Source organism: Bubalus kerabau, chromosome 6 (assembly GCF_029407905.1).
Source record: "Bubalus kerabau isolate K-KA32 ecotype Philippines breed swamp buffalo chromosome 6, PCC_UOA_SB_1v2, whole genome shotgun sequence".
In the NCBI taxonomy this organism is placed as follows: Eukaryota; Metazoa; Chordata; class Mammalia; order Artiodactyla; family Bovidae; genus Bubalus; species Bubalus kerabau.
The window spans coordinates 20,416,742-20,430,530 of NC_073629.1; the positions used below are offsets into that span (position 1 = coordinate 20,416,742).

Genomic DNA, 13,789 nt, shown 5'->3' on the forward strand with positions numbered 1-13,789 from the left:
ACTATGTGGGATATTGAGGTTTTTTTAATGAATTGAATATCCATTAAAATAGATTTGTTCAGCCACTTACATTAATGAACATTTAAATCCAACAGATGACATTTCAGGTGACAACATGAATGAATAAAAGTCAATGCTGTTGGAAAAAAAAAACTATGGTTTTTCCAGTAGTCATGTGCAGTTGTGAGAGTTGGACCATAAAGAAGGCTGAGTGCTGAAGAATTGATGCTTTTGAGCTGTGGTGTTGGAGAAGACTCTTGAGAGTCCCTTTGACTGCATGGAGCTCAAACCAGTCAGTCCTAAAGGAAATTAACCCTGAATATTCTTTGGAAGGACTGATGCTGAAGCTGAAGCTCCAATACTTCGGCCACCTGATGCAAAGAGTGAACTGATTGGAAAAGACCCTGATACTGGGAAAGACTGAGGGCAGAAGGAGAAGGGAGCGGCAGAGAGAGGATGAGATGGTTAGATAGCATCACCCACTCAGTGGACATGAATCTGAGGAAACTCTGGGAGGCAGTGAAGGACAGGGAAGCCTGGAGTGCTGCAGTCCATAGGGTCTAAGGGCCCGACACGACTTAGCGATTGAACAATAACAGAAAGGTTTCTATTGACAATGGAATGAAAATCGTACGGGAGCAGAGGGAAACTGACCTCTTCTAAATGAAAATTTATTGATTCCCAAATTCTGTCCGTGGGGTAAAGGGCTCCTGGTGTCTTATCATTCCACAGCCCCGATAAACTTGCTTACTGGGACGGGGAGCCTGGGGTGGCCTCAACGCAGGAGTGGGCGGGGCTGCAGAGTTGAGAAGGCCATGAAATTAAAAGACGCTTGCTCCTTGGAAGAAAAGTTATGACCAACCTAGACCGCGTATTAAAAACCAGAGACATTATTTTACCAACAAATCTCCGTCTAGTCAAAGCTATGGTTTTTCCCGTAGTCACGTATGGATGTGAGAATTGAATTATAAAGAAAGCTGAGCGCGGAAGAATTGATGCCTTTGAATTGTGGTGTTGGAGAAGACTCTTGAGAGTCCCTTGGACTGCAAGGAGATCCAACCAGTCTATCCTAAAGGAAATCAGTCCTGAATATTCATTGGAAGGACTGATGTTGAAGCTGAAACTCGAATACCTTGGCCATCTGATGAGAAGAACTGACTCATTTGAAAGACCCTGATGCTGGGAATGACTAAAGGCGGGAGAAAGGGACAGCAGAAGATGAGATGGTTGGATGGCATCAGTGACTCAATGGAACTGAATTTGAGTAAGCTCCGGGAGTTGGTGATGGACAGGGAAGCCTGGCGTGCTGCAGTCCATGGGGTCACAAAGAGTCGGACGCGACTGAACTGAACTGAACTGAACTGAGGGGGACTGTACTGGGAACTTCTCGACGCTCTGCTACTTCTGTCTGTAGACGACCGGCTTCCGCCGTCCGCCCGCAGGTAGTGGTATCGAGCGCCGAGCCTAGAGAACGGCGCTGGGTGAGGGGCTTGGTGGTGGCAGCGCAGTCTCCATAGGCGTTATGAGTTTGGCTGGGGGCCGCGCCCCCCGGAAGACCGCGGGGAACCGGCTCTCTGGGCTTCTGGAAGCAGAGGAGGAAGATGAGTTCTACCAGACGACTTATGGGGGTTTCACTGAGGCAAGAGCCGGGCCCAGGAAGAGGGAGGGAATAAAGCTAAAAGGAGTCCTGACGGAGAGAGAAACCTCGGACAAAGAAGGGGGCGGGGGAGAGGAGTGCTGGTAGCTGGTACTGGAGATGGGGTGGGCGAGATGGGGGGGGATAAACTGGAGTCCTAGCAGGGGGAACCCTGAATGGTGTTGGAGGGGTCAGGAATGGAGAAGTTGTCCGAAGGACCCCAGACTGTGGCTGAAAACTACTGTTTCCTTAACTGCGTCTCTCAGCGCTTCTGACGTCTAGCATACGCCAGGCACATCCTAGTCACGCGGTGTATATTCGTTGACCTACTGCCTGGTTATTCACCTGAACTGTAGAAAAGAATCTCTCAGAAAAAAGGATAGAGGGACTTAGCCAACTCCTTTTTTCAGCTTTCAGATATCGTTGTAAATGTTTTCTTAGATAACTGTTTCTTGACTGTCCTGAAAAGTGACCCCATGTGTCCTTCATAGAACATATTTCAGTTTGTAGTTAGATATATTTTGTTTGTGTATACCTTCCAATAGACTGTAAGTTCTGTAAGGTTAGAGATGGTCTGTTTTGTTCAACAGTGTACATCCGAGTGCCTAGTCCAATGACTGGATTGAGTTGACACTTGTTAAATTTGTATTGATTGAATCTGTCCATTCTTTAAATGTGTTAAGTGTCTAAAGCAAGCCAAGCACTGTGACAGGCGCTGTGGAAACAGAGAGTATTAAAAACACCACCTTATCCTTACATTGTCCAGACTCCAGTGGGTGACCTAGCTGAGTTAACAGTCAGTTAAAATATCGTGTGATAAGGAGAAAAGTGTTAAGCATAGGGTGCTATGGTAGCACTTGGGAGACAAAGTTGTTTGGGATGGGCATCCCTGGGAAACGTGATGTTTAAGCTGAGGACAGTTTGAAAAGTGAGCCTTGGCTCGATGGAGAGCAGTAGGACTGGAAGCAGGGAGAGAATGAAGGTTAGTCCTGGAAGAGGGCGGGGCGGAATATGTAAAGGCACTGACAGCCTGCTCTGGGACCTGCACAGCTGCTCTCATACTCCAAACCAGGAAGGAGAAGAATAGAGGGAGTAGGCCTGGGCCCATCCTTGTAGGGTTTTGTGACCCATGTTAAGTTTTATTCTTCATTCAGAGGACTGAGAAGATTATTTCATGGTCAGATTTGTATTTTAGAAAGATCACTCTATAATGAGGAAAATGGTAGGAGGAGGCAGTGAGAGTAGAGAAACATGAACAGGAGGAGTCAAGAGAAACTAAGGAATTAGAATCCACAGGACTTGGTGACTGATTAGGAGTCATTACTTAACACAGCCATAACCAATTAGTTTAAAATAGAACCTTCTCATCTCTCCTCCAAAGGCCATTTTCCTATTCCTGTCATTTTACGAGTTGTTATTTAATATGTACCCTTCATGCTTCCAAAAAGGATTTAAGAAGGCTTATGATATAAACAAAAAGTAGGAACAGTAAAAATAGAGACAGATGAGAAGTAATTGTACCAGGAGCCTCTGCTAAAATGGTAATAACAGTTGATATTAAATTTAGCTGTGAGTTTCCTGGCAGCCAAATCCTGAATTTCTTTTTTTGTAAGAAAGAAGCATTTAAGTTCTTTAAGAGAGATATACTTATTCAGCATTAAGTCCTAAGGAGAATTACATCCTTGTAAACAAAATAGCAGGGGTTTGGTAGATGATGTAAAAGCATTCTCTTAACTAGTCATGTCTGTTAATGACCCTCGATAAAAGCCAAAGGAATGATAGTAAATCCGTAACTTAGTGAAAGCATTTCAGTTGGGCACTAAGCTAATATGTAGTTGAACTACTACCCTCTGTGATATGATTTAATACCAGGTCAGGGCTGAGGGGATTAATGTGTTCTCAGGCTGTCTTTCACAAACATTAGTTGGGAGGAAATGATGGTCACCAGTACAAGACTGAATACTGGCTGCCTTGGCTTGTCAACTGTGTTATTTGCTTGCCTTGGCACCATGTGTACCAAGAGTAACCCATCAGTCTTGTCAGTGATTGAAGAGAAAGGCATATGTTTGAGGTGCTGCCCTGCTCAATTAACTCCCCTCCTCCCAAGCATTTTTTCTCTCTCTCTCTCTTTTCCTGTGTGGCTGCTGTTTTAGCCCAAACTCAGGCTTAGGCTCTACTACATGTTTTCTACTCCAGTCCATCCCACCACCTCCAGAACTTTCTGAAACATTCCTTGTATGTAGTTTTCCTCTCCCCCCAAATCTTCAGTGCCTTCCCATTATACATGGTGTGAAGTGAAAGTTGCTCAGTTGTGTCTGACTCTTTGCGACAACATGCGTTATACAGCCTGCCAGGCTCCTCTGTCTGTGGAATTCTCCAGGCCAGAATATTAGAGTGGGTAGCCATTCCCTTCTCCAAGGGATCTTCCCAACCCAGGGATTGAACACAGGTCTCCCGCATTGCAGGTGGATTCTTTACCGTCTGAGCCACCAGGGGAGCTCGTACATGGTAGTAGGACCCAACTCTTTTTCTGTCCCAACTCTTTCTGTCCCACCTCACCTGAGGAATGAGACATATTTCTCAGTAACTTTGGCTTACTTCAGTGGTGATTATCAGTGCTGGAGCAAGTAAGAGGGAGAGGATTGAGAATCACTGTCCTGCAAGTTAAGATCATAAGTTTAAAAGTTAAATGTCAGTAAGTCATGACATTTACATTTGTCTGTATATCGAATCCCTGGAGAAGGAAATGGCAACCCACTTTCGTATTCTTGCCTGGAAAATTCCATGGGCAGAGGAAACTGGCCAGCTTCAGTCCATGGGGTCACAAAGAGTTGGACACGACCGAGCACATAGATTGAATGCAACCTTCTTTTCAAATCTTGTAGCCCTATAGGGCATTCAGTTAATGTTGGAAGAAGGCTGTGATGGAGCCTAGGAAGTCTCCTAGGAAAGGCAGTCACCTAGGAAGACTTCTTGCCAGAGACAAACCTGCTTTGCTTAGGTCTAAATCCTTATTCCATAAACATGCTGTACACATTCTTGCTTCTGCACCTTTGTTCCTGTCATTTGCTCTGCCTGGGATTCCCTCTTCCCTCTTGGCTGTCTGAATACTAGCAGTATTTTAAACCATGGCTCAAGTCCTCTTCATTCTTTAAAGTCTGAAGCAGAGTTTAGTAAACTACAACCTGCTGGCTGAATCTAACCCACTATCTGTGTTAATCTGGTCCTTTGCAGAAAAAGTTTGCCAACCCTTGGTCTAAAGGAATAAAGTCTAACATTTAGACTTTTCCAGGCCATCAGTCCATTGCAGGTGTGCCTTCCTCTGATCACTTATAACATTTTATTGCCATTTGGTAGTTTATATGTTGCCCTGTATTAAAACTTCCATTTATAATGATGTCTTTTCCTATACCTGACTGTGAGACCCTGAAGGTGGAGACCAAACCATATCCTTTTGTACCCCAGCACTTAACACAGTGTGCTGCAGGTAAAGGGCAGTCAGTTAACATTGGAAAGGGTGGTGCTGGAGCCAAAGACCATCAGCCCTTCTTGCCTGAGGAAAATGAAAGCCTAGGCTGGGAAGGAGAGTGGGGCAGCCCTTATCAATAGGCAAAGGGATTCTGTTCCTCCTAGAGGGGCATTAATAACTGCTGCCAGTGAGAACCGCATCTCCCTATGTCCTCAGGAATCAGGAGATGATGAGTATCAAGGGGACCAGTCAGACACAGAGGATGAGGTGGACTCTGACTTTGACATCGACGAAGGGGATGAACCATCCAGTGATGGAGAAGCAGAAGAGCCAAGAAGGAAGCGCCGAGTAGTCACCAAAGCATATAAGGTGCAGGGGAGGCCTGGTTTTCTTGGACTTCCTTAATTTGTATTCTCCCTTTCATCAGGTCCCATTATGCCCCACACCAATCCCACTTCCTGCTGTGCTGGTTTTCTCTTCCTAAGGTCTTCATTGTCGCCCAATATCTTCTCTTCCCTGGTATCTGATTTCACTCTGTTCCCAGGAGCCTCTCAAGAGCTTGAGGCCTCGAAAGGTCAGCACCCCAGCTGGTAGCTCTCAGAAGACCCGAGAAGAAAAGGCACTGCTTCCATTAGAACTACAGGATGATGGCACTGACAGTGAGTGGGGATGTTTGGGTCAATAGAGAAAGATGAAGTAGTATGATAAAATACTGTATTCATATTAAGTTTACTGAAGTTGATAACTTTACTATGAGCATGTAGGAATAATTCTAATTAGGAAATATACACCAAGTATTTAGGGAAGAGAGCTATGATGTTGATGTGCATAACTTAACTCTCAGATTATTCAGAAAATACGCACACACAGATTGCAAATAGGGCAAAATGTTAACAGAGGATTTGGCAAAAGATTCATGGGTGTTCTTTGTACTATTCTTAACTTTTTCGTAAGTTTGAAATGATTTCCAAATAAAAAGCTTTAAAATTAAATTCAGAGAAGGTAGACATGAGTTCAAAGATTTCTTCCTCTATGATTTCCTTCCCAGGTCGGAAGTCCATGCGTCAGTCTACAGCTGAGCACACACGACAAACATTCCTTCGGGTACAGGAGAGGCAGGGCCAGTCACGGCGACGGAAGGGGCCCCACTGTGAGCGGCCACTGACCCAGGAGGAGCTGCTCAGGGAGGCCAAGATCACAGAGGAGCTCAACTTACGTTCACTGGGTCAGTCTTTGGTTTTGAGAACAGTGGGTAGAGGGGCTGAGAAGCACAAGAAAAAGTTAGATCTAGAGGCCCCAAAGAATTGGACAGATGGAGATTTGGGACAAGAGAAATCAGATGAAAGATACGGGGAGAGAAAGTGATTAGGAGCAAGGAAGTAGGCAGTAATGAGGGCTCTGAAGAACAAGTTATATTAAAGTGCTTTGGTATAAAGTAGGAATCGTACAGAAAGGAGTTCAGATTCTAGCTCCGCTGTTCACTTGCTATAAGACTGCAGGCAAATTACTTACAACCTGCTTGCATCTTTCTTTCCTTGTTCACAAAATGTGATGAGATGATAATACTACTTTAATGATCATGAGAATTAGAAATTCAGTAGAATCAGTCTGTTCATGAGATACATTGCTTTAAGGTAAAAATTCTGTAAGGTCTTTTCAGTTTATGTGCTGTTGGGCACACAGTCCTGTATGGGAACATACAGTACAAAAGCGTGTGTTTCTTTAAGGGACGGTGAACATTCTCAGATCATGAGAGATGAATGAGGGAGCAGCAGGTTTCATGTGCTCTGCATCATGTGCTCACTCTGGACCATATGTACATTGAGTAAAATAACGGGTGAAATCTCCTACAGTATTTGATTTGCTATTTCTCTCTCTCTGAATCTTTTTTTCATGAAACACATATAATTGAATGTGCATAACCCAAATACAGTTTTACTGTGATGTGGAAGATTGTTTACCCAGAATATCTGGGACCCAACTCATTTTAGTTTGATGGTATCCTTGGTATCCTTAGGACTTCCTTGGTAGCTCAGACGGTTAAGCGTCTGCCTACAATGTGGGAGACCTGGGTTCAAATCCCTGGGTCAGGAAGATCTCTTGGAGAAGGAAATGGCAACCCACTCCAGTATTCTTGCCTGGAAAATCTCCTGGATGGAGGAGCCTGGTAGGCTACAGTCCATGGGGTTGAAAAGAGTTGGACACGACTGAGTGACTTCACTTTCACTTAACTTATTTTAGTTTAATGGTATCAGTAGTTTTGAAATGTAGATACCTTCACTCCAGAAAGTTCCTTGGTGGTCTAGTGGTTAGGACTCAGCAGTCTCACTGCCTTGCCTGGGTTCTATTCCCGGTCAGTGAAGCACATCTTTGGGGCTTCCCTGATAGCTCAGTTGGTAAAGAATCTGCCTGCAGTGCAGGAAACCTGGGTTCGATTCCTGTGTTGGGAATATCCGCTGGAGAAGGGATAGGCTACCCACTCCAGTATTCTTGGGCATCTCTGGTGGCTCAGCTGGTAAAGAATCCACCTGCAATGTGGGAGACCTGGGTTTGATCCCTGGGTTGGGAAGATCCCCTGGAGAAGGGAAAGGCTACCCGCTCCAGTATTCTGGCCTGGAGAATTCCATGTACTGTGTGGTCCATGCAGTCACAAAGAATTGGACATGACTGAGTGACTTCACTTTCACTCCAAAAGACCACAAAAGATTTAATTAATTTTCAACATTTTCAGGGTGTATTGTTGTGACTTTTAAAAAAATATTTCTATTTGGCTGTGGTGGGTCTTCATTCTGCCCTCAGGCTCTGTCTCATTGCCGAGAGCAGAGTTTCTTCTTCATTATTGTAGGGTGGCTTCTTGTGTAGAACACAGGCTCTAGGGCATGAGGGCTCAGTATCTGTGGTGCATGGGCTTAGTTGCTCCATGGCATAGGGAATCTTCCTGGACCAGGATCGAACTACTGTTCTCTGCCTCGACAGAGCAGATTCTTTATTTATGTGTTTTTAATTGAATGATAATTACAGTGTTGTATTGGTTTCTGTCATATATCACCATGGATCAGCCATAGGTATATATATGTCCCCTTCCTCTTGAGCCTCCCTCCCACCCCATCCCACCCTTCGAGGTTGTCACAGAGCCCCAGTTTGAGTTCCCTGAATCATACAGCAAATTCCCACTGGTTATCTATTTTACATATGGTACTGGAGAAGGAAATGGCAACCCACTCCAGCGTTCTTGCCTGGAGAATCCCAGGGACGGGGAAGCCTGGTGGGCTGCCGTCTATGGGGTTGCACAGAGTCGGACACGACTGAAGCGACTTCGCAGCCGCAGCAGTGGTAGTGTATATGTTTCCATGCTACTTTCTCCATTCATCCCACCCTCTCCTTCTTACCACCCCCATGTCCATAAGTCTGTTCTCTATGTCTGCATCTCTATTGCTGCCTTGAAAATAGGTTCATCAGTACTACTTTCTAGATTCCATATGCATGTGTTAATATACGATATTTATTTTTCTCTTTCTGGCTGACTTCACTCTGTGTAATAGGCTCTAGGTTCACTCATCTCATTAGCACTGACTCAAACTAGTTCCTTTTTATGGCTGAGTAATATTTCATTGTATATATGTACCGCAGCTTCCTTATCCGTTCATCTGTTGTTGGACATCTAGGTTACTTCCATGTCCTAGTTATTGTAAATAGTGCTTGCAGGCAGATTCTTAACCACTGGACCAACAGGGAAGTCCAGCTGTCATGACTTAAAAAAAAAATTATTATTATATTGGTTTTAAAATGGGAAATATACCCTTTATCTGTATAATGGCAATGCCGTGCTTTAAAACAGTGGTTATCTCTTAAAACATATAAATGGCTGAGAAATATCACAAATAATGAGGTCACTTGATGTCACTATAATTACAATCTGCATCCTTTGACTACATTGATGGTTTCAGGCCACTGTAAAGAGAGTGATTCCCAGGCTTCTGACATAGGAGATCCTGGTGGGGCATGTTTGGCAGGAGAAAAAAATTATAAGTTCATTTTTGAATATGTTGGATTTGAGATGTCTGTGAGCAGTTCATGAGTACTGAGAAATCAGATAAACACACAAATCTGGTGTTTGAACAAGATATCTGGGCTAGAAATACAAATTTGGAAGTTTTTGAATGTGGATGGTAATTGACACTGGAGTGGATGAGATCACTCAGGGAGAAAACATAGAGCAAGAAGGGTAGGCAGAGGCTCAAGAAGGTCCTGCAGACACTAAAAAGTAATGGTCTCCTACAAGAGGAGGAGCTTAGGAAAGGATCTGAGGGAAGGCCAGAGAGTGGGAAAGCCAGGAAAGTTTGTCTTAAGAACTCTAAGGAAAGAGAATGTTTTGGGGCAGTAGCTGCTCAGTCTTGCTGAGATGCCAGTGAAGAGAACTGAGAAGTGCCCGTTGATTTTGGTGACATGGGGGTCAGAAATGACCTTAGGGAGCACTTTTGGGGGAGCAAGCCATTGGGAAGTTGTTGGGAAGCCAAACCTTTAAAATTTGGCCATGAAGGGTAGGAGAGGAACAGTAGGGGGTCTGGGGTCAAGACAGGGTTTGTCCTTGTTCTCTTTTATTCAAAGATTGGAGAGTATGTATTTTTGGTGAGATGCAACAGAAAGAATTTTAAGACAGAAAAGAAAGGATCATTAATAGTGTAGGGTTTTGGAGAAGTGGGAGTAAGGGTGGGAGCTACGGCACGGGTAGAAGAGTTGGCCTAACTTAAGAGGGAGGAAGTAAGGGTGGCTCATAGCTATAGGGTTGTAAATCCAGAGCAGGCCAGTATAATGGTTCTCATCTGATGTTTTTTAGGGACTGTCATTTGTCAGGTGTTGGGGATAGAGTTGGAAGCTTGAGAGTGAAGACTGAAATTGTTGTGGAGATAGGATCATCTGCTGGTGTTGGCAGGTCTTCTGAAGTTTGGGAATATGAATTTCTGGCGGTTGCATTCTACCTGTTGTGTAACTTTTTTCCAGTACTGCTCTTCGTTCCAGGTCTGGGCGAAGGAGTTTAGATTGATAAGAGAATGACTGATGAAGAGAAAAGGAAGTCTGGAAGGAGTTATAGAATGCAGAGATTTTCAGGTACTTGAAGTACTGAAGAACTAGAAGAACAGAGGTATCTAGGGTAATGGAGCAAAGAGAGCTGAAGCGTGGGGCTCCACAGGACACAGGCACATCCTGCCCGGGGTATGGGAGAATAAGCAGCCTCCACCAGAGGGCTGCAGGGAGTAGTGGCCTCTACGGATGACAGGTTTCCTGTAAGGCAAGTTTTGGAAGGTGTGCTGAGTGAGAAACCTGACGAAATAGATGAGTTGGCTGATTATAGAGCAGAGGTTACAGAGGGTACAGGAAAGTGTTGAGAGAAGAGTTGAAAGGTTGGCTCGAGGGAAAGCAATATTACCATCTGGAATTCAAGTGTAAAAGAGATTAAATCACTGGGGGGGGTGGGTGGTGCGCAGTGAAGGGGTCAGAGGAGTAGGTATCCAAAGGACTCTTCTGGTCATACTTTATCTAGAGCAGTGGTCCCCAACCTTTTTGGCATCAAAGACCAATTTTGTGGAAGATAATTTTTCCATGAACCCAGGGTGAGGGGTATGTTTCAGGATGATTCGAGCGCATTACATTTATTGTGCACTTCATTTCTAATCTAATGTTGCTACTGATTTGACAGAAGGTACCAGTCCTCAGCCCAGAGGTTGGGGACCCTTGCCCTGGAGAATTGTGTTCAGAGTACCCACATTTAAGGGGGACAGAGGGACCAGGAATATTTGATCTGTGTACACATTAACAAATCTTTATTGAACTCCTGTAATGTGTGGAATGCTGCATGGCCCTCATGATGTGTAGGTAATATGAGTCACAGTCACTGCCCTTGAGAGACGTGTGCACCAACAATGAGCTGCCACAGAGCGGTGTCACCTGGTCCAGGCAGGGTGACTAGGGAACTAGAGAGGAGGGCCTGAACGAAGGAGCGGTCACTCAGCTCAGCTCACTGTTGCCCTGTGAGAATGCAGGTACAAAGTTGCCAGATTTTCTTCTTAGTTTTTCAAAAGGGACCAGAAACCTCTGTATTTGAATGTAATTTCCTGACTTTTAAATGTCAGCAACTAATTCAGATTTTTCTTTAAAACACTATGCAAATCAAGCAGGACACATAAGGGGGCTGCTATCTTGCAGCCTCTGCCATAGATCATGGTAAGTACAGGAACAGAAGGGTGTTTTTGGCACAGGTGGCAAAGGAGGCAGTGACTCAGAACCATGTTGTATGAGGAATGGTTCAGTAGAAGGGGTACTGTGATCAGCCTGAAGAGAGATGAGCACTAATTTCAACTATTTAAAGGACTGTCAAGTGGAAGACAGGTTAGATTTATGTTCCTTTTGGCCTTAAAAGGTGAAACAGTATCAACAGGAAGTATATTTCAGCTCACAGTGGGAAAGAAGGGGGCTTCCCTGGTGGCTCAGTGGTAAAGAATCCACCTGGCAATGCAGGAGACATGGGTTCAATCCCTGGCCCGGGAAGATCCTAAATGCTGCAGAGCAACTAAGCCTGTGCACCACAACTACTGAGCCTGTGCTCCAGAGCCCAGGAACCACACTACTGAGCCCAGGAGCCACAACTACTGAAGCTCTTGTGCCTAGACCCAGTGCTCCACAACACCAGAAGCCACCACAATGTGATGCCCACACAGCGCAAATGGAGAGTAGCCCACACTCGCTGCAACTAGAGGAAAGTCCATGCATCAACGAAGATCCAGCGCAGCCAAAAACAAATAACTCAGTAAATAAATAAATAATATTTTAAGTAGGAAAGAACTCTAATCACTAGGGAATCCTAAAGAGGCAGTGTGCTGCCTTAGATAGATAGGAGCAAGTTGACAGAACAGTAACAAGGGGTTAGAGGAAATGAGCATTTTCCTCGCCAAAGGATCCCTTCCAGCTCTGAAGTCCTACTGTTCTGAGCCAGTGAGGAATCGAGTGAACCTAAGAAATGATGAGCAGGGTGTATGTCAAGAGGGGCAAGCAGAAAGCTTATGAAATGGGTGATGCTTGAGGGCTTTAGAGGACTTTGTTAATTGGCTTGGGTGAGCAGTGACTAGACAGCCAGGAGGGTAATTAAGAGACTATAGGACAGGACTGGGGTTTGGGAAGTGGGGAACTGACCCATGCGCTCGTTCCTTCCTGAAGAGACATATGAGCGGCTCGAGGCTGACAAAAAGAAGCAGGTCCACAAGAAGCGGAAGTGCCCTGGGCCCATAATCACCTACCATTCGGTGACCGTGCCACTGGTTGGGGAGCCAGGCCCTAAAGAGGAGAATGTCGACGTAGAAGGGTGAGTGAGTGAATCTCAGGGAAGAGAGTACAATGTCTCCCTTCTGAATTCAGCTTGTGTTCCCTCAGCCCCATTTCACTTGCTCTCCTCACACAGTTCTCCTAACACTTGGGTATCTTTCAGATCCTTTTCCCATCAGCTCCGATTTTTCTTATAGTCCCTCTCTTCTGTTTTTCCATCCAGCCCTGCTTTGTTTGTCCTGTCTGTCACTTAATAGATTCTCTCGGACTGTTGCCATCCACTGCCGCCTCCTCTTTCTTCAGTTCTCTGATCTCTTTCTTTATCTGTTGTCTTCACCTCTCAGCTTTTTGTGTTTTTCTCTGTCTTTTGCCTCAGACTTGATCCCGCTCCCATGGCTTCTGCATTGACTGCCCGTGCTGGGACTGGACCCGTCATCCCTCCTGCTCGCTGCTCACGTACCTTCATCACTTTTAGTGACGATGCCACATTTGAGGAATGGTTTCCTCAAGGGCGGCCCCCAAAGATCCCCGTTCGGGAGGTCTGCCCGGTGACCCATCGGCCAGCCCTATATCGGGACCCTGTTACAGACATCCCCTACGCCACTGCTCGAGCCTTCAAGATCATCCGTGAGGCCTACAAGAAGTACATCACTGCCCACGGACTGCCGCCCACCGCCTCAGCCCTAGGCCCTGGCCCACCACCTCCTGAGCCCCTCCCTGGCTCTGGGCCCCGAGCCTTGCGCCAGAAAATTGTCATCAAATGAAGGGATGTCTGGTCCTTAGAAACCTCTTTCCTGTCCTAACTTAAGGTTCTTAAGTTGGGGCTCTTAAGAAGCCCCTGCTTCTTCCCTTTGTCATTGGTGATCTTTGCCCAGCTCTTCTCTGTATTTCTTTCACATCTTTCCCCCTAGTTCCTACAGGTTTGTGTTTTTTAATCTAATAAAATAGAAAGATCCCTTTTGTCTGGTGTCCAATCCAGGGTTGGGAGCAAAAAGTATTTGTGAATGAGTTTTATATTTGTTTAATAGCTTTTATTATGAGTCATCCTTTTTATTCTTTATTTTTTTAAGGTTTTTTTTTGGCCACACCATATGACTTGTAGGATCTTAGTTCCCCAACCAAGGATCAGCCCTGGGCCCTCAGCAGTGAAAGCGCCTAGTCCTAACCACTGGACCACCAGGGAACTTCCAGAGTTTCCCTTTTTAAATTGTAAAATATTAATTCCTCTAACAGTTTATAAACACCTTAAAATTAGACACCAAAACAAAATCCTTGTACTCACCTCTATATCTCCTTATAGTCACTGCTTTGAATATAGCAGGCACTAAATATTGGGTTGGCCAAAAATTTTGTTCAGGTTTTCTGTA

General features: G+C 45.0%; 1 protein-coding gene across 1 annotated transcript; it reads left to right on the plus strand.

Annotated features, from left to right (window-relative positions):
• The first annotated feature begins 1,433 nt into the window (after positions 1-1,433).
• VPS72 (vacuolar protein sorting 72 homolog) lies at positions 1,434-13,382 on the plus strand. The gene is made up of 6 exons (XM_055584335.1): positions 1,434-1,639; positions 5,322-5,474; positions 5,650-5,764; positions 6,154-6,330; positions 12,318-12,462; positions 12,799-13,382. Exons 1-6 carry the CDS (start codon positions 1,523-1,525, stop codon positions 13,184-13,186), a joined length of 1,095 nt encoding a protein of 364 aa, XP_055440310.1. The 5' UTR covers positions 1,434-1,522; the 3' UTR covers positions 13,187-13,382.
• The last annotated feature ends 407 nt before the right edge of the window (positions 13,383-13,789 follow it).

Excerpts from the sequence above, each read along its gene's own strand:
- VPS72 (XM_055584335.1), top strand. The coding sequence starts at position 1,523 with ATGAGTTTGGCTGGGGGCCGCGCCCCCCGGAAGACCGCGGGGAACCGG. Across the intron at positions 5,475-5,649 it reads TAGTCACCAAAGCATATAAG|GAGCCTCTCAAGAGCTTGAG; the intron begins GTGCAGGGGAGG and ends CTCTGTTCCCAG. Across the intron at positions 12,463-12,798 it reads GAGAATGTCGACGTAGAAGG|ACTTGATCCCGCTCCCATGG; the intron begins GTGAGTGAGTGA and ends CTTTTGCCTCAG.